Source organism: Bombina bombina, chromosome 2 (assembly GCF_027579735.1).
Source record: "Bombina bombina isolate aBomBom1 chromosome 2, aBomBom1.pri, whole genome shotgun sequence".
NCBI classification, from domain to species: Eukaryota; Metazoa; Chordata; class Amphibia; order Anura; family Bombinatoridae; genus Bombina; species Bombina bombina.
In genome coordinates this window covers 783,299,926-783,320,786 of record NC_069500.1, presented here as the reverse complement: position 1 = coordinate 783,320,786, position 20,861 = coordinate 783,299,926, and the positions used below count along the sequence as shown (strand labels likewise).

Genomic DNA, 20,861 nt, shown 5'->3' with positions numbered 1-20,861 from the left:
ATCTCAGCATTATATGTGAATATGTTATGTACATACAGTATATCTTAGTATTATATGTGAATATGTTACGTACATACAGTATATCTCAGCATTATATGTGAATATGTTACGTACATACAGTATATCTCAGCATTATATGTGAATATGTTACGTACATACAGTATATCTCAGCATTATATGTGAATATGTTATGTACATACAGTATATCTCAGCATTATATGTGAATATGTTATGTACATACAGTATATCTCAGCATTATATGTGAATATGTTATGTACATACAGTATATCTCAGCATTATATGTGAATATGTTATGTACATACAGTATATCTCAGTATTATAAGTAAATATGTTACATACATACAATATATCTCAGTATTATATGTGAATATTTTACGTACATACAGTATATCTCAGTATTATATGTGAATATGTTACGTACATACAGTATATCTCAGTATTATATGTGAATATGTTACGTACATACAGTATATCTCAGCATTATATGTGAATATGTTACGTACATACATGCAATGTTCTGTTTTAAGTTTATCCAGTATTTACCCTGCCAGTGTGTTTTTCTTGTCATTCTTAACCCCCCCCCCCGCGCGCATTCTTCACCATCAGACTGATCTTCTACTATTTACAACACCCTACAACTTCTCTCCCTGATCTCAAATTATACCACCTTTGTCTCCATAGCCCCCCTTTCTTCCAAGAAATGAAAGAACAATTCTATCATATTGATCAGTATTGCTTCAGACCTGAGGAAGAGAGAAGACTCTCGGAAACTTGCCATTGCAATACTCTTATTATTTTGATATTTAACTACTGGACTAATATGGTTACTAGAATATTATTTTCTTTTTAGTAACAAGATTTTGTATACGAGATATTAATATCCCATTGAAGACAGTGGCCACACCTTATTCGTTTTACAATCCTAAACATTGCTCTATGTGAAAATGTTGCTTTTTTAATATTTTATATGAATAGCCACCACAAGCTCACACTTTACTGAACGGGCTTACTTCTAATGTTCAAATTGCACCGTACCAAACGTGTTCTATTTTAATAACATGTTTGATACAGTGAAACTGCAATATTTGAAGTAAGCCCATTCAGTACAGTGCACAATTGTAGCGGCTATACATATACAATGTTAAAAAAAGCTGTCTTCTTTAAAAAACATGTTTTACATTATATATAGGGATGACCTCTCGAGATGTTAATACCAGGATGCGCGAGCATCTTGGATATCTCTCAAATGTCAAGAGATGCTCAGAATTGACCCGTCATTTTATAGATGTATCTATAGCCCATAGATATTTTTAAAGGATGTGTGTCCACTCTAAAATGGAATGAAATAGAACTTATTAGGAGTCCACCCAGAAGCGGAGACAAGTGGTCCATTCTAGCCAGACAGAAAGTATATTGGATCAATAAGATGGGAACTTTGACTCTAGCTGGCTTTAACTCAGGAAATTACATTATGAATTTTTGGGAATGAACCCTGGGTCTTCCCTGTACCCCTAACAGCTTTATTTAGAGCTTAGTAAAAATAGGTGAATCGGGTAGATTCTATGATAGCTTGTATTTCCTTTTTTAATACATTGAAGATATTGATTAAAATATATGAAAAGTGATCACAACCCTGTTCTCTCTTACCAAAATGTACTGTATGTTTGTGCATGCCCTTACAAATGTAATATCTGCTTCCTTTTAAACACATAGCACATTAACTGTTTATGCATATAAAAAAAAAAATATTGTCCTGGTTTTAAGACTAGATAGTAGCTCTCAGTTGACGCTATCCTAATGTACAATGGAAGGGTAGCTATCCATCTGTTAGAGCGTAGAAAGTACCAGTGCATAATAATATTGATATATAGCTGACATGTAAAGTACTATGCTTAGATAACTAAGTTGACTAGAGTGGAAATAGAGCATTTATGATTTACCACATAAAGGGTTAATATACACATGAGAAATGGTCTTGAGTTAATTAATAAAGGAGGAGGGTTTTCTACTCAGAATTCAATCACGAGTAGCTAGTACATTGGGTGTGTTTTTAACTAACCAATCATGGGAGAGTTAGTCCTTTAAATTTGTGTAGCACTTAACATCACATAGGGTCTATGATTACGGCAAATTAATGCCGAAACGTGTAAGACTGATCTTACTTGCTACTGTAGCATATTTTGGATGCTGCTCTGCTGTTTACTTTTATCCTTTTGCATCTAATAAAGATTGAACATTCATTTTTTAAGAAGTTCCGAGGGTCTTTGCCTTTTTTGGAAACCTGTTTACCTACATGTTTTACATAGCGCAATGTTTAAAAACACACTTTTGTAAAACAACAAAACGCAGCTACTGTCTTCAATGGGATATTAATAGCCTATACATAAAGGAACATGCCAAAATAAAAAAACAAACATACTTAAAATACATGGTATAAAATGTTAAGGTATAATACATATGTAACACACTACATACACATGTAAAATATACCCACAGTCCCCCCCACTCATATAGGTTTATTACAAGGGTTTTCTTTGTTCTTACATAGTAAATATATAGGCATTCCATGGGAGTCTATTACAAAACAGAAACCATTTTTATATTCAATGAATACACATTATACAGTATGTTGTGTAAACATGCCCCCTCCACACTGCCGAGATCTGCATTCACTGGCAATGTGCTCAGATTGCTCAAAAGGCAGCACACCTTATATTTCCTGTGGAAGGCACAGCGCCACTTATCTGGACAGCCAGAGTCAGACCACTTTTTTATAATAATATTTTGCCCAGCAGATGCTTTGTGAGACTCTCAAGATAGAAATAAGCATTTCTTGCAGACATGGCAATACTTTATCATTGGGCCCCTTGCATTGGTCTCACCAGTATATAGAGTGATAAAATTAGGTTTTTGCGTAAATAGGGAGATAAGCTAATGAGGTCTGCTCTCCCTGGAAGCTCAGCCTATTGATTAGGTTGTGGTTTCATATACAAAAATATACCTAAAGGAGCAAATCCCATAATTTTTTTACTCTGCATCTGGTCTATCAAGTCCTTATAAACAAAGTACCAGGAAAACTATTTTACAGTGCACTGTCTCTTTAACAGTTTTTCAGAGAAAATGTTTTTTGTCAAGTAAATATAACATCAGTATCTAGCAAGGACAACCCAGGTTGTTCAACAAAAATGGGCCGGCATCTAAACTTACATTCTTGCATTTTAAATAAAGATACCAAGAGAATAAAGAAAATTTGATGAAAAGTGACAGGATCAGCACACACCTCAGGAAGATGAACCTTGCAATAGAACACACAGGGAGCACACTATATGGAGCAACAGCACCTTTATTGAGCAACGTTTCGGGGCTCCTGCCCCTTTATCAAGCTAACAAGTGAGCATGTCAAGCTGTTATAGGCACAGGTGACCAATCACAACACCGTGGGGAGGGGTCACTGAAAGTAAGATCACACATGACCTCATACACTTCATCACTCATAATTAACCCTTACACTCCTGAAGTGAAATGTATAAAGAAAATTTGATAATAGGAGTAAATTAGAAAGTTGCTTAAAGGGATGGTAAACTCAGTATCGTTTGAATTTGTAATTTGGATTGTCATACTCTATATTAATGTCCTGTGCAATTTCCATCTAAACATGAAATAGCTGTTTACCTTTTATTTTTCATATACAGAATGTCTCCGTTCCGTAAATTTGCCAGCCCACCGTGACGTCACATTGATTTCCCCTGCCTGTGCCCAATCATCTCTCCAGTCGCTAGACAGGCTGTTAGCAATATAACAGTTAGCGCATGCGCAATTACGATCATTCCCGACGATACTACCAACCAATATAAAGCATTAAAATCCGGATAAGACTTTGCGCGTGCACAGTTCATTTCACGCATGCGTCTTATGTCAGTTTTCACACGGCACTCTCTGCACTCGAAAGTAAGGAATGTATTGTATACTTTTACTTTAGGATACATTCCTTACTTGGAGCAGTGCCAGTAAGTACATCACACTAATTTCTAGTGTCACTATGGCCTAGATTTGGAGTTCGGCGGTAGCCGTCAAAACCAGCGTTAGAGGCTCCTAACGCTGGTTTTGGCCGCCCGCTGGTATTTGGAGTCAGTGATTAAAGGGTCTAACGCTCACTTTTCAGCCGCGACTTTTCCATACCGCAGATCCCCCTACGCCATTTGCGTAGCCTATATTTTCAATGGGATCTTTCTAACGCTGGTATTTAGAGTCGTTTCTGAAGTGAGCGTTAGAGCTCTAACGACAAGATTCCAGCCGCCTGAAAATAGCAGGAGTTAAGAGCTTTCTGGCTAACGCCGGTTTATAAAGCTCTTAACTACTGTACCCTAAAGTACACTAACACCCATAAACTACCTATGTACCCCTAAACCGAGGTCCCCCCACACCGCCGCCACTCGATTAAAATTTTTAACCCCTAATCTGCCGACCGCCACCTACGTTATCCTTATGTACCCCTAATCTGCTGCCCCTAACCCCGCCGACCCCAGTATTACATTTATTAACCCCTAACTTGCCCCCCACAACGTCGCCGCCAGCTACTTAAAATAATTAACCCCTAATCTTCCGACCGCAAATCGCCGCCACCTACGTTATCCCTATGTACCCCTAATCTGCTGCCCTAACATCGCCGACCCCTATATTATATTTATTAACCCCTAATCTGCCCCCCTCAACGTCGCCGACACCTGCCTACACTTATTAACCCCTAATCTGCCGAGCGGACCTGAGCGCTACTATAATAAATGTATTAACCCCTAATCCGCCTCACTAACCCTATCATAAATAGTATTAACCCCTAATCTGCCCTCCCTAACATCGCCGACACCTAACTTCAATTATTAACCCCTAATCTGCCGACCGGAGCTCACCGCTATTCTAATAAATGTATTAACCCCTAAAGCTAAGTCTAACCCTAACACTAACACCCCCCTAAGTTAAATATAATTTTTATCTAACGAAATAAATTAACTCTTATTAAATAAATTATTCCTATTTAAAGCTAAATACTTACCTGTAAAATAAATCATAATATAGCTACAATATAAATTATAATTATATTATAGCTATTTTAGGATTAATATTTATTTTACAGGCAACTTTGTTATTATTTTAACCAGGTAAAATAGCTATTAAATAGTTAAGAACTATTTAATAGTTACCTAGTTAAAATAATAACAAATTTACCTGTAAAATAAATCCTAACCTAAGTTATAATTAAACCTAACACTACCCTATCAATAAAATAATTAAATCAACTACCTACAATTACCTACAATTAACCTAACACTACACTATCAATAAATTAATTAAACACAATTCCTACAAATAAATACAATTAAATAAACTAGCTAAAGTACAAAAAATAAAAAAGAACTAAGTTACAGAAAATAAAAAAATATTTACAAACATAAGAAAAATATTACAACAATTTTAAACTAATTACACCTACTCTAAGCCCCCTAATAAAATAACAAAGCCCCCCAAAATAAAAAATTCCCTACCCTATTCTAAATTAAAAAAGTTACAAGCTCTTTTACCTTACCAGCCCTGAACAGGGCCCTTTGCGGGGCATGCCCCAAGAATTTCAGCTCTTTTGCCTGTAAAAAAAAACATACAATACCCCCCCCCCCCAACATTACAACCCACCACCCACATACCCCTAATCTAACCCAAACCCCCCTTAAATAAACCTAACACTAAGCCCCTGAAGATCTTCCTACCTTGTCTTCACCATCCAGGTATCACCGATCCGTCCTGGCTCCAAGATCTTCATCCAACCCAAGCGGGGGTTGGCGATCCATAATCCGGTCCAGAAGAGGCTCCAAAGTCTTCCTCCTATCCGGCAAGAAGAGGACATCCGGACCGGCAAACATCTTCTCCAAGCGGCATCTTCGATCTTCTTCCATCCGGTCCTGAAGACCTCCAGCGCGGAACATCCATCCGGACCGACGACTGAACGACGAATGACTGTTCCTTTAAGGGACGTCATCCAAGATGGCGTCCCTCGAATTCCGATTGGCTGATAGGATTCTATCAGCCAATCGGAATTAAGGTAGGAATTTTCTGATTGGCTGATGGAATCAGCCAATCAGAATCTAGTTCAATCCGATTGGCCGATCCAATCAGCCAATCAGATTGAGCTCGCATTCTATTGGCTGATCGGAACAGCCAATAGAATGCGAGCTCAATCTGATTGGCTGATTGGATCAGCCAATCGGATTGAACTTGATTCTGATTGGCTGATTCCATCAGCCAATCAGAAAATTCCTACCTTAATTCCGATTGGCTGATAGAATCCTATCAGCCAATCGGAATTCGAGGGACGCCATCTTGGATGACGTCCCTTAAAGTCATTCGTCGTTCAGTCATCGGTCCGGATGGATGTTCCGCGCTGGAGGTCTTCAGGATCCTGCTCCGGATGGAAGAAGATCGAAGATGCCGCTTGGAGAAGATGTTTGCCGGTCCGGATGTCCTCTTCTTGCCGGATAGGAGGAAGACTTTGGAGCCTCTTCTGGACCGGATTATGGATCGCCAACCCCCGCTTGGGTTGGATGAAGATCTTGGAGCCAGGACGGATCGGTGATACCTGGATGGTGAAGACAAGGTAGGAAGATCTTCAGGGGATTAGTGTTAGGTTTATTTAAGGGGGGTTTGGGTTAGATTAGGGGTATGTGGGTGGTGGGTTGTAATGTTGGGGGGGGGTATTGTATGTTTTTTTTTACAGGCAAAAGAGCTGAAATTCTTGGGGCATGCCCCGCAAAGGGCCCTGTTCAGGGCTGGTAAGGTAAAAGAGCTTGTAACTTTTTTAATTTAGAATAGGGTAGGGAATTTTTTATTTTGGGGGGCTTTGTTATTTTATTAGGGGGCTTAGAGTAGGTGTAATTAGTTTAAAATTGTTGTAATATTTTTCTTATGTTTGTAAATATTTTTTTATTTTCTGTAACTTAGTTCTTTTTTATTTTTTGTACTTTAGCTAGTTTATTTAATTGTATTTATTTGTAGGAATTGTGTTTAATTAATTTATTGATAGTGTAGTGTTAGGTTAATTGTAGGTAATTGTAGGTAGTTTATTTAATTATTTTATTGATAGGGTAGTGTTAGGTTTAATTATAACTTAGGTTAGGATTTATTTTACAGGTAAATTTGTTATTATTTTAACTAGGTAACTATTAAATAGTTCTTAACTATTTAATAGCTATTGTACCTGGTTAAAATAATTACAAAGTTGCCTGTAAAATAAATATTAATCCTAAAATAGCTATAATATAATTATAATTTATATTGTAGCTATATTAGGATTTATTTTACAGGTAAGTATTTAGCTTTAAATAGGAATAAGTTATTTAATAAGAGTTAATTTATTTCGTTAGATAAATATTATATTTAACTTAGGGGGGTGTTAGTGTTAGGGTTAGACTTAGCTTTAGGGGTTAATCCATTTATTAGAATAGCGGTGAGCTCCGATCGGAAGATTAGGGGTTAATAATTGAAGTTAGGTGTCGGCGATGTTAGGGAGGGCAGATTAGGGGTTAATACTATTTATGATAGGGTTAGTGAGGCGGATTAGGGGTTAATAACTTTATTATAGTAGCGCTCAGGTCCGCTCGGCAGATTAGGGGTTAATAAGTGTAGGCAGGTGTCGGCGACGTTGTGGGGGGCAGGTTAGGGGTTAATAAATATAATATAGGGGTCGGCGGTGTTAGGGGTAGCAGATTAGGGGTACATAGGGATAACGTAGGTGGCGGCAGTGTACGGAGCGGCAGATTAGGGGTTAATAATAATATGCAGGGGTCAGCGATAGTGGGGGCGGCAGAATAGGGGTTAATAAGTATAAGGTTAGGGGTGTTTAGACTCGGGGTACATGTTAGAGTGTTAGGTGCAGACGTAGGAAGTGTTTCCCCATAGCAAACAATGGGGCTGCGTTAGGAGCTGAACGCTGCTTTTTTGCAGGTGTTAGGTTTTTTTTCAGCTCAAACAGCCCCATTGTTTCCTATGGGGGAATCGTGCACGAGCACGTTTTTGAGGCCGGCCGCGTCCGTAAGCAACTCTGGTATCGAGAGTTGCTTTTGCGGTAAAAATGCTCTACGCTCCTTTTTTGGAGCCTAACGCAGCATTTGTTTGAACTCTCGATACCAGAGTTAATTTTATGGTGCGGCCAGAAAAAAGCCCGCGGAGCGTTAACAGCCCTTTTACCGCCGAACTCCAAATCTAGGCCTATGTTTGTTCTGAAAATATATTATATTCGATCTAAGTCGTGAACGAGCACTACGGATGACGTAAGGAGAGGGAGGAGAGAGGAGTAAATAGAAAGTTTGGTTACGGACATGTAAGAGGGGCGGAGCGAGGCGAGGAGCTGTGTTGCAAACTTGAGAACAAAATAAGAGTAAGATTACTGATAATTTACATTTGAAAATGAAAAAGTAATAATGCGGTTTGATATTACATAACATTAACAATGTAAATATGTCATTTACAAATAAAAGAGTTTACCATCACTTTAAAATGTCATGCTCTATCTGAATCACAAAATAAAAAAATTTGGGTTCAGTGTCCTTTTAAACACTTCGAGATGGTAATATAAAATAATGTGTTGGTTTGGTGGAAATAATAACTTTAGGATAAGTACGAAAGATGCAGAAAGGTAACAGGTAAAATTGTACTCAGTAGAGTAATAAAGAGAAGATAACATAGACCTTGCTATTTAAAGTGATGGTATACTCTTCCCTTTTTAAAATCAGATCAGGAATATGGCTTTTTTGTTGTAGCTAGAGTGTTGATTGGAGAACAATTCAAACTGTTAGTTCACAGAAAAATTGACTTTTGAAGTTGGCAGCGGAGCACAGGGAATTTTAATTTCATATCTACATTAAAAATGAAGTTATAATACATCTTCATTAAAACTGATGAATTAAACTCTATCTAAAATATCATTAACATTCCGGTTCTCTTTTTAAAAAGGGGAGCGTTTACCATAACTTTAATGTTAAATGACACATACCTGTTCTTGTTTTCTTCATTACCCTTATCTCTCGTGTGAAGTATTGCTTTTGATTTTGCAATGTTTTCATCAGCACGATCCACAGTCATTCCTACTGCAAACACCCTGGAAGAAAGTAGAATAAATTTCTGAACTTCAAGTATACTCCATATATTGAATCAAATAAAATAATTTGTTCAGCAAGTATAAAAAATATACAAGGAATTTTTCTTGGTGTAAAAAAAGCTGTAAAAAGATGTCAATGTCAGTATATTTTCTAATTAAGTGCAAAGTACAATGTAAAAACCAATATAAACAAAAGATAGGTATGGATACACTAAGCGCCTATTACGTGCAGACCTCTGGCTTTGATGGATTGACACCTAGTTGTCAACTGGAGTTAATCAGTAATCAGAAATGTATCAAAGCGCCACCACAAAGGAGGCTGGGTCTGAGTGGGACTATGTATAAAGAGCCACTAATAATAGTACTTATTAATAAAATGACAATTTATTTAAAACATCAGGTATGATGTTGTATCGATCAGGTAGTGTAAGGGTTACACCCGCTTCACAGTGACAGATCAAACTCCCCGTTTAACGCACAGCAAACAACCGCAAACAGTCCATTTGCACAACCGCAAACTGCCCATTTGCACAAGGTTGGATACCAAGTGGGCCTGGCACACACGCTGGCAGGCAGGCAACTGCTATTAGATTACACTAGCAGACTGATGTTTCACAGTCAAAAAAGTTTTTTTTTTTAAAAAATTTACACTACTGTTACAACAGATATGAGTGGTGGCACTAGTTGGCAAGTGGGCCTGGCACACACACTGGCAGGCAGGCAACTGCTATTAGATTACACTAGCAGACTGATGTTTCACAGTCAAAATTACACAGGCAAAAAAAAAAGATGTTCTAGCCCTAAAAAGGGTTTTTTGGGGTGCTGTCCTTACAGCAGAGATCAGATGAGTCCTTCAGGACTGTAGTGGACACTGAATACACTAGCCTAGCTATCAATTTCCCTATAAAATCAGCAGCAGCTACACTATCCCTCCTCTCACTAAGAATGCAGGATCAGAATGAATCTAAAATGGCTGCTGTCCAAGAGCTTGGAGGGTCTGGGAGGGAGTGTTTGATGCTGATTGGCTGAAATGTGTCTGCAGACTGTGAGATACAGGGTCAAAGTTTACTCAATGATGACGAATAGGAGGCGGATCGAACATCGCATATGTTCGCCCGCCGCGGTGGACGCGAACAAGCTATGTTCGCCGGAAACTATTCGCCGGCGAACTGTTTGCGACATCACTAGTACTTATTAATAAAATGACAATTTATTGGATAACAAATTTAAAACAAATTTCAAACAGTACAAAAATCATGTATCCATGTGGTTAACAATGTTACATATAAAACAACAGATCAAACAATGGATTTTACAAAGTCATTAAAATACAATTGATGGAATGAATAATATATAAAAAATGAAAACAATAAAAATAGAAATAGACGATCTTTTTTATATTTAGGGGTTAATCCTATTTATTATAGGGTTTGCGAGGTGGGAGTGCGGCGGTTTAGGGGTTAATAACTTTATTATAGTAGCGGCGAGGTCCGGTCGGCAGATTAGGGGTTAATAAGTGTAGGTAAGGTAGCGGCGATGTTGGGGGCAGCAGATTAGGGGTACATAGGTATAATGTAGGTTGCAGCGGAGTACTGAGCGGCAGATTAGGGGTTAATAATATAATGCAGGTATTGGCAATGTCGGGGGCGCTACCGTAAGCAACGATGGTATTGAGGGTTGAAGTGGCGGTAAATTATGCTCTACGCTCCCATTTTGGAGCCTAACGCAGCCACTCAGACAACTCTAAGGGTGTCTTAAGTGTGCGCTGGAGAAAAAAGCAGCGTTAGCTACGCGGGTCTTTACCGACAAAACTCTAAATCTAGGCGTTAGTTTCTTACGGCACTGTTTTTTACGTCACTGCTTTTTTTGCCACTGCATTATATATTTGAATCTACGTATACACTATTGTCATTCGCAGTCACTATTTAACCAACACACAACTGAAGCACACTTAGGGAACGCAGTGGGTATTATCTCACCTTTCTGATATATGTGGATACAACTTACTGAATTTCGCTATTCTCGATATCAGCTTGTGAATTGAATTAATATTGGAATGTAGTATTGTAACATTGCTGAGCATCACCTATAAAAAAGATCATCTATTTCTATTTTTATTGTTTTAATTTTTTATATATCATTCATTCCATTAATTGTATTTTAATGACTTTGTAAAATCCATTGTTTGAACTGTTGTTTTATATGTAACATTGTTAACCACATGGATCCATGATTTTTGTACTGTTTGAAATTTGTTTTAAATTTGTTATCCAATAAATTGTCATTTTATTAATAAGTACTAGTGATGTCGCAAACAGTTCGCCGGCGAATAGTTTCCGGCGAACATAGCTTGTTCGTGTTCACCGCGGCGGGCGAACATATGCGATGTTCGATCCGCCTCCTATTCGTCATCATTGAGTAAACTTTGACCCTGTATCTCACAGTCTGCAGACACATTTCAGCCAATCAGCATCAGACACTCCCTCCCAGACCCTCCAAGCTCTTGGACAGCAGCCATTTTAGATTCATTCTGATCCTGCATTCTTAGTGAGAGGAGGGATAGTGTAGCTGCTGCTGATTTTATAGGGAAATTGATAGCTAGGCTAGTGTATTCAGTGTCCACTACAGTCCTGAAGGACTCATCTGATCTCTGCTGTAAGGACAGCACCCACAAAAACCCCTTTTTAGGGCTAGAACATCTAATTGCAGTTGCCTGCCTGCAGTGCCACCACTCATATCTGTTGTAACAGTAGTGTAAATTTTGTAAAAAAAAAACTTTTTTGACTGTGAAACATCAGTCTGCTAGTATAATCTAATTGCAGTTGCCTGCCTGCCAGCGTGTGTGCCAGGCCCAATTGCCAACTAGTGCCACCACTCATATCTGTTGTAACAGTAGTGTAAATTTAAAAAAAAAAAAAACTTTTTTGACTGTGAAACATCAGTCTGCTAGTGTAATCTAATAGCAGTTGCCTGCCTGCCAGTGTGTGTGCCAGGCCCACTTGCCAACTAGTGCCACCACTCATATTAGTTGTAACAGTAGTGTAAATTTTTTTTACAAAAAAACTTTTTTGACTGTGAAACATCAGTCTGCTAGAGTAATCTAATAGCAGTAGCCTGCCTGCCAGCGTGTGTGCCAGGCCCACTTGCCAACTAGTGCCACCACTCATATCTGTTGTAACAGTAGTGTAAAATTTTTTAAAAAAAAAACTTTTTTGACTGTGAAACATCAGTGTAAATTTTTTTTACAAAAAAACTTTTTTGACTGTGAAACATCAGTCTGCTAGTGTAATCTAATAGCAGTTGCCTGCCTGCCAGCGTGTGTGCCAGGCCCACTTGGTATCCAACCTTGTGCAAATGGGGAGTTTGCGGTTGTGCAAATGGACTGTTTGCGGTTGTTTGCTGTGCGTTAAACGGGGAGTTTGATCTGTCACTGTGAAGCGGGTGTAACCCTTATACTACCTGATCGATACAACATCATACCTGATGTTTTAAAGCACGTTATTCCAAACAATTTAGAAATTTTAGGTGATTTATGCCCTTTATGGATTAAAAACAGACTCTGCATCAACTATGTAATTTTCCATGGGAGTTTTGCCATGGATCCCCCTCCGGCATGCCACAGTCCAGGTGTTAGTCCCCTTGAAACAACTTTTGTGGCCAGAAAGAGTCCCTGTGGGTTTTAAAATTCGCCTGCCTATTGAAGTCAATGGCGGTTCGCCCGGTTTGCCCATTCGCGAACTTTTGCGGAAGTTCGCATTCGCTGTTCGCAAACGCAAAATTTTAGGTTCGCAACATCACTAATAAGTACTATCATCAGTGGCTCTTTATACATAGTCCCACTCAGACCCAGCCTCCTTTGTGGTGGAGCTTTGGTACATTTCTGATTACGAATATAAACAAAAACCAACAAACGTGCAATCATAGCAGACATGATAAATATGTGCAATAGATACAAACAATGACACATATGTGCAATAGATACAAACAACGACACATATGTGCAATAGATACAAACAACGACACATATGTGCAATAGATACAAACAATGACACATATGTGCAATAGATACAAACAATAACACATATGTGCAATAGATACAAACAACGACACATATGTGCAATAGATACAAACAACGACACATATGTGCAATAGATACAAACAATAACACATATGTGCAATAGATACAAACAACAACACATATGTGCAATAGATACAAACAATAACACATATGTGCAATAGATACAAACAATAACACATATGTGCAATAGATACAATAAAGTGTTGGCATAAAAAACATGAAGTAAAAATGTTTTGAATTTAAGCTAAAATGAATACAATTGTATTAGTTGTGTACGTCCTACTAATAGTCACTGATTACAAGGCACTACCTACTAACGATATTTGAATAATAAGTACTTACAGTTAATGCTTGTTGGTTGATTGGCGCTTCCAACTAATGCTGAATGAGCGATAGTAGGAAGAACTTATCCACCGATGAGCATTACTAGGAAGTACACAATATAGTTATATTAGTTTCAATTTAAACAGCTTTTACTTCTTTTTTAAATGCTGCTCTTTCATATTGATGACAGAAAGAGATGTAAGTACAGTGTCCCTTTATAGGGTCATTAAAGTAAAGATTACACGCTGAGCTAGTAAGCTTCCCATTCATTTTAGAAGCCTTGAAACAGAGCTCCCAACGGTTCTGCATTTTACAGAACTCTTTCAGTTTAGGAGTTCGTATCGAATGTTTACATAACATTCTTACATTTGATTTTCGAATGTTCAATTTCGAATTTAACAATTACATTCGAAAATATTTGTTTAGAAAAATTTGAATTCATATGTTTGTAATAGTATTTCTAATGCTTTCTTTAAATGTAATATTCAAATTATGCAATATTCTATATAGAAACATTCAAAATGATATATTTGTATCTATTATGTATCAATTTACTAGATTCCCTCCCTACCACATGAACTATTGAACTTCTGAATAGTATTTGTTAAATAGAATGTAGAATTCTAAAGTGACATTCGAAAACTGTAAATAGCATTCGATTATAGAATTTTTAAGAATATTCGTTCTTATCAACATTCGGATTTATAATTCGAATTTTGGTAATAACATTTGTTCTAACATTCGAATTTGGAACTTTACACATTCGCCAATCCCTATTGAAAGTTCTACTTTGCAGAGAACCTTCTAGCCCCGCCCTCATTCCATTACTCAGCTCTACCCAACTCCAATCCTGATGTGGCATTGCTCTACTCCAGTTCACCACATATTCCATGACTGAACCAGCCAATCATCCTGGATTATTTCTGGGAAATATTGGGAGGTATGTAGACATTTGCACAAAAAGTAGTCAATCTAGGGTTTTATTTAATTTGTACTCCTGAACATTAATTACCCATGACCAATAATGACTCTCCCCTCACTCAAAATATCTATGGGCTACAAATACAAGTACTCAAACCTCCTTATCCTAGAAAGCCTCCAGGAAAAAATGTGGGGTTTGTTAATTTGATACACTTTATTAAAGTATGGTGTGTTCAGGCAAGCAGCAGATAAGAGTTTATTATATGTAAAGCTGATTCCTGAACAGCCGTTAAAAAAAAAGGGCTGGACTCTCTCCCACTGAGAGCTGAATTTCTTCTGATGCCTTTTGTTTTCAAAGCTTTTCTATAGCTTTTACTGCAGTATTGGAACTTTCAGTATAGGTGGAGGTTTCAACAGGCAAAAGCTGTTTCAAATGAAAATAGAGGTAAAGGGGCTATCTGTAAACAATTTAATACTTTCCAGCAGGTAAAATTGATATTTGGGAACACATTGGCCAAGATTACAAGTGGAGCAATAACATTTTTTATCACTTTTGAGCTCTAACTGCGCTGAAGAAAAAATAATAGAGCTCCCATGTTAGTGCTGGTATTACAAGTTTAAATTAAAAAGTTAGCATGAGAGAGAAAGACTCAGGCGTGCTAACTTCAGGACTATTGTGACCTCTCTAATTCTATCTCCCCATAGACTTCTAGGGGACCCACCAAAAAAACTATTTTCTATTTATCGCTCATGCTCTATTCCTAAAAAGCGCTGTGCTAAAGTTAAAGGTGCATTAGGAATACTTTAAATTCCTATGTTCCTTACTTAGAAGAAAGTTTATTTTTATTTTTAAATATATATATATATATATATATTTACACACTCTATATGTGTTACAGTTGAAACGGGTAGTAAGAGAATATAAATTATTTATAGTGAATGTACACCTTCACTAAAGTAATCAATAAATGTGTAGTACAGTGTCATCAGTTCACAAAATTAATTTAAAAAAAAACACAATTCAGCCAAGCACTCAAAGGTCTGTGCACGCCATCCAGGAGGCCTACTTTTCCTCCAAGGCAATATCATAAAATTCAAAAATGGTGGCAGTAAAAAATGATTTATTATAAAAGTACTGTCAAAAACAGCAGCAACGTTTCGGGATAACCTCCCTTATGAGACATCTCTGAGATAAGTATATAGTGAATACATTGAAATGGATTTTGGAGTATGTAAATATGCCATTGGAATTATAAGTAAGGATCCTGTAAAGCCTTGTATATAGGTAATTGTTGTATTGGTTTTAAATTATGTATAGATTAAAATATAATATAGATACAATGTGCACCTAGTAAGAGGATGATAAAAGAGTTAAATACTTTTGCACCTTGGAGCACCGCCTAGTGGTACATGTGTAAAAATTGTGGAAAATCAGTGTAATCATTTAGCATGAATAAGGGAGGTTCTCCTGAAACGTTGCTGCTGTTTTTGACTGTGCTTTTGTAATAAATCATTTTTTGCTGCCACCATTGTTGAATTTTACTACAATATTAATACCCATGCTCAGCTGCGGTTTACATATTCAGGCTTGTTATGTTTTAAAATTTTAATTTAAAAAATATTTTATTTTTCTATGTGAAGAAGATTGGAATGTAAAATATGCTTAACAAACTTCGGGTTTCGCCCTTTAGGTCTAGAGGTCAGTGCAACCCCCGTAAATTTAATGAGTGACATGCAGCTAGCTAGTACATCAATCAGAGCTTGAAGAAAAAAGTATGGCCTGATTTATTTATCCACGTGAAGCCATACAAAGTTATAACTATAATTCTAGGGATGTACTAAAAGTTGTCATAAATCTTGATGTTTAGCATCTTGATGCCAGGTTCATAAAACAAATTATTTTACAATCCAGGATAGACAAACACAGTAACATCAGCTAACACAGAGAGACAAATCTCTCCTGCTCTGGGTTTCAATATAGAAATAGGACAATAAAAAAAAAATCAGCTCATTATTACAACAGGATTAATAGTTTACAGGGGCGGACTGATCAGCCGGGAAAATAGGACCTGGACAGAGGGCCCAACATGAAGAGGGACCCACAAATGGCATCTCCATGGCTCCTGGTGTGCTGCTTAAGCTGGTGTTGACAGCTGTCCTATCAGTAACTAAGCAGTTAAGTGTGGGTTTAGTGAGGGGCCTGGCCCCTGAATGTGGCCCTTGTGCCAGGATGTGGGGATTGTTGCTTCGGGAGACCTAGAGTGAGGGGGTCCTGTCGAGGGTCTGTCACTGTGAGGACCATGAAGTGTGGGGTATGGCCCTGGAGGTTGGGGGCCCTCATATAAATAAAATAATAGGCATTAAATTGGATGTAGGAATCCCCCATTAACCTCTCTTCTTGGCTTAATGATATGAAACCAAAAATTGTAATTGATTTTCAGTATGCCATGCTTTATCAAAATATTAAAGCACCAAATCTACACTAAATACTAGATGTAGGGCTATTACTATGCTTTTTTTACTTTTCTATAAAATTCAACTATATTGATCAATCCACTTTGACATAATTAAAGAAACAGTTTCCACACATAAAAATAGCACTGATACCACTATCTATGGCTTTAAAAATATAGACTGCTTTATCTTGGCACTTTAACTGGAACAATACAGGTATAGCCAATATGCATTCCACAAGAGCTTAAAGAGAGGTAAAGAGACCAACTCTTAGAAACAATACACATATAGCACTCAGGGGTCAGACAGGTACATTAAGCTGTGTAGCTAATTGTGAATACAACTTGTATAACAGGCATTACATGGAAAATGGGAGAGCAAAAACTAAAATTAAAATATAACTTTTATTGGCGTTACTAATTAAAACAGGAAAAGTGAACTTAAAATCACACTTAGGTACCTTACGTTGGATATGTAAGGGTTAAAGGAGAGAGTCACCATAGATTCATAGATTGTTTCTTGTAAATAGAGTTGGCTCAGTGATTCGCAGCATGGGTTAAAGCAGCTGGTTATATATATTAGCCTTAAGAACCTCTTGATAAATAGCTATTCAGCTATAACGTCAACTGTAATATAATAGAAACATAAGTATTACTTAGGATGTAATATATTATAATATGCTGTAGAAAGTCACTGGATATATCGTTGGTAATAGTGTTATGAAGGTTCCCATTATGTAGCATTAGTATATAGTATGTATCAATCATGTAATGGTATGTATCAATCATGTCACAGAATCAATATATGCCATTAACACTGAGTCACTACATAAGTATTATATTGCTCGGTTAATCACTCCATTATATGCATCAGTAATTAAACTACAGTAAACGTAAGGTTGCCTTAGGCTGTCTAACAACACAGGAGCTCCTATGACTCCTCATTAGTACCCTAGCATCCCTAACATGTTTTGCCGTGTCTTCTTTTTCAAAGGGTGAGCGTGCCTCTGGGATGTCGGCTTTTTATAGCGTTATTGGGTCACACCCCCAATGTATCATCACTTGACAGCGAATCCAATTCGTGTCCTGACAATCCTGTCTATTCAGAGCATTATAACACTCGCTAACAGCAGAATTTCTTGGTAATGGAGTTATTTTGTAGGTATGTAAATTGATTAATGGTTATGGGAATTGCTTGCCAGATATCATATTGGGATTATTATCGCATGCAGTCAATTGGTGGTATGGTAAAGAAAATGAAACAAAAAAGATAGAGAAGAAGACACACATGAGTTACCCACTGATTCACTGACAAAAAATGTATGTCATTGTTAGTGTATATAGTGTATTCGTAATTTGAGTTAATAACAGTCATCCATAGAAATTAAGAGTTAAGATTGAAGTGTAAAGATAAAAACCCAAATTTATGTAAACAGGCAGGTAACATTTGACGTGTAAAGGGTTGTGTCATTATAACCTAAATCTAGTGATAACTGGTGTTTGGATACGTGTATATAAAGAGGAAGGCAATAGCTTGTGATAAGTGAATATAAAATTATACAACGGTTTTAAGGGAATTTAACTCATACAGAATCCTTGAGTTTAATCATAAGTGCATGAATCTGGGTAATTGTACCTAGAATGTGTTAACCTAATTAGTACTCAAATATTAAAGAAATACTAAACCCATTTTTTTTATTTCATGATCCAGATAGAGCATGAGATTTTAAGCATCTTTCTAATTTACTCCTATGATCAATTTTTCTTTGTTCTCATGCTATCTTGATTTGAAAAAGCAGTACTGTAAGCTTTAGAGCCAGACCATTTTTTGTTCAGCACATGGGTAGCACTTGCTGATTTGTGGCTAAATGTAGCAAACCAATCAGCAGCTCTACCAAGGTGCTGAACTAAAAAATGGGCCGGCTCCTACCCTTTTATTACTGCTTTTTCAAATCAAGATAACATGAGAACAAAGAAAAATTGATAATATGAGTAAAAAGAAAAAGAAATGAGGGGTTAGTATCCCTTTAAGAAGTGAATACGTGAGGATGAGGAAATACTGTGTTGATTAAATAATCTCAATTTTTGAGGTCTTATACAAAATTTGGTTAGAGCGGATTAGTGGGCACTGCAATGTGTTTCAGTCTGTCTCTTGTTTTTATCTATATCTAGTATAACAATAAGGCTTAGTTATGCATGTGGCACAGATTCTCAATGCTCTCTTGTTTGCTACATAGTATCAATATTTTACCACTGTTGGTACTTACAGAGAATACTTGTAATGTTACACTAGTATCTATTATCCCAAATAGGTGATTCATATTTTTTATGCCATTAAATGTTTAATACTGGTATGTACAGAGAATGCTCATACTGTTGCACTAATATACGTTGCTGGTATTTGCTCCGATAGGAGTCAGTTAGATTGTCATTATTACAGTTTAAATTAGAGAAATGGACTAAAGTTGTTCTGTTCATTTAGCCCAAAAGGTTGAACTGTATTTAATAAATAAAACCTGCTTTCTGCCTGTAGCAGAGTATTTTCTAAATTTCCACCTCTTATGTCCATTTTTACTTTCTGGATGCCTTAGTACTTTAACTCTGATTGTTTAGAGTTATGTTTATTGTAAAAATGGCGAGCTACAGACGTAAGTTGTTTTCCTGCTTTGAGATCTTTGTCAGCATTTTTAATATTTCTCAGATGCTCCTGTAGTCTTGTTCTTATTTTTCTGGTCGTCATGCCAACATAGGTGTTTTCACATTTGCATTGTAAGGCATAGACGACTCCCTATGGCAACTGATGTATGTATTGATTTTGTGATTTTTATTGAAGCGATCATGTACTTTGTGTATTTTAGGCATTAAGCTAAAGGTACTGCAAATTCCGACTTTGAATGAGCCATGTTAAAAAGTTCTTATTGTTTTGGGGCTCTCTAAGTGGCTTGGACTTATGAGGTCTTTCAGGTAACGTGTTCTCCTGAATCCTGAATGTACTTTATCCCTAACGATTTGTGATAGGATGGGATCAGATCTGAGGATATATCAGTTGTCCTGTAAGATGTTTAGAATTCATTTACTACTTGGGTTATAGGTGGAAAAAACCTAATCTGTTCTTGTCTAGGTTTATTCTTTTTCTTTAACAGATCTTGTCTTTTAGTACATTTGGCTCTGTATTCTGACTTTTTAATCAACCTTTGGCTATATCCTCTCAGTAGCAGTCTTTCAGTGAGTTCTTTTGCTCTTAGTTTGTAACAGAATTGTAATTTTGCTCTGATGAGCAGTTACGTCTCATGTGTAAGAACTCACCCATGGGTAGTGCTTTAATGGTGTTTGGGGCATGAGTGTCTTTTTTCTATGAAGGTCCATTGAGAGTGTACCCTCAGAAGTTTTGCTAATTTGGAGGTCCAAGAAGTTGATTAAATGTTGATTTGCTTCATATGTTAGTTTTATGTTCAAAGTATTTGAATTTAAAGTATTCATAAATACATCAAGTTTGGTCTTTGTGCCCTCCCAAAGGAAGAGCACATCATCGATACAGCGTATCCAGAGGGGAATTTTTCTCAAGTATTCTGTATTGGTATCTGAGAATACAGATTTGTGCTCCAACCAGCCTAGAAAGTACCTCTAGTTTGTAGGTAAAAGCAGTTATTAAATGTAAAGACGTGGTGTTTGAGGACGAAACTCAGTAGTTGTAATATGAAGTCATCATGTGAGGGGCCTTATTCTGAACCCATTGATAGAAACCATTTAACTGCTTGTATTCCTAAATCATGGTTTATACACGGGTATAGAGATTCTACATCTGCCGTTACTAACCCTGTAGTTGGCATGAGATGTACATTCTCTAATAGAGATAAGACATCTGTGGTGTCTTGCACATGTGAGGATATCTGTGAAAGGTAGTCTGAGTCTAAAATCTACA

The 20,861-nt window shown here is 37.0% G+C and overlaps 1 protein-coding gene across 2 annotated transcripts in view; it reads right to left on the bottom strand.

Moving 5' to 3' along the window:
• The window catches only part of LOC128649597 (beta-1,4-galactosyltransferase 2-like), a 109,537-nt gene that overhangs the window by 7,996 nt on the left and 80,680 nt on the right, over positions 1-20,861 (bottom strand). For both annotated transcript variants that reach the window (XR_008400681.1, XM_053702953.1), the window contains exon 6: positions 9,059-9,163. Coding sequence is in view for 1 of the 2 variants with exons in the window: in XM_053702953.1 (XP_053558928.1) it covers positions 9,059-9,163 (105 nt within the window). In the remaining variant the exon portion in view is untranslated. The remainder of the gene's footprint in view (positions 1-9,058; positions 9,164-20,861) is intronic.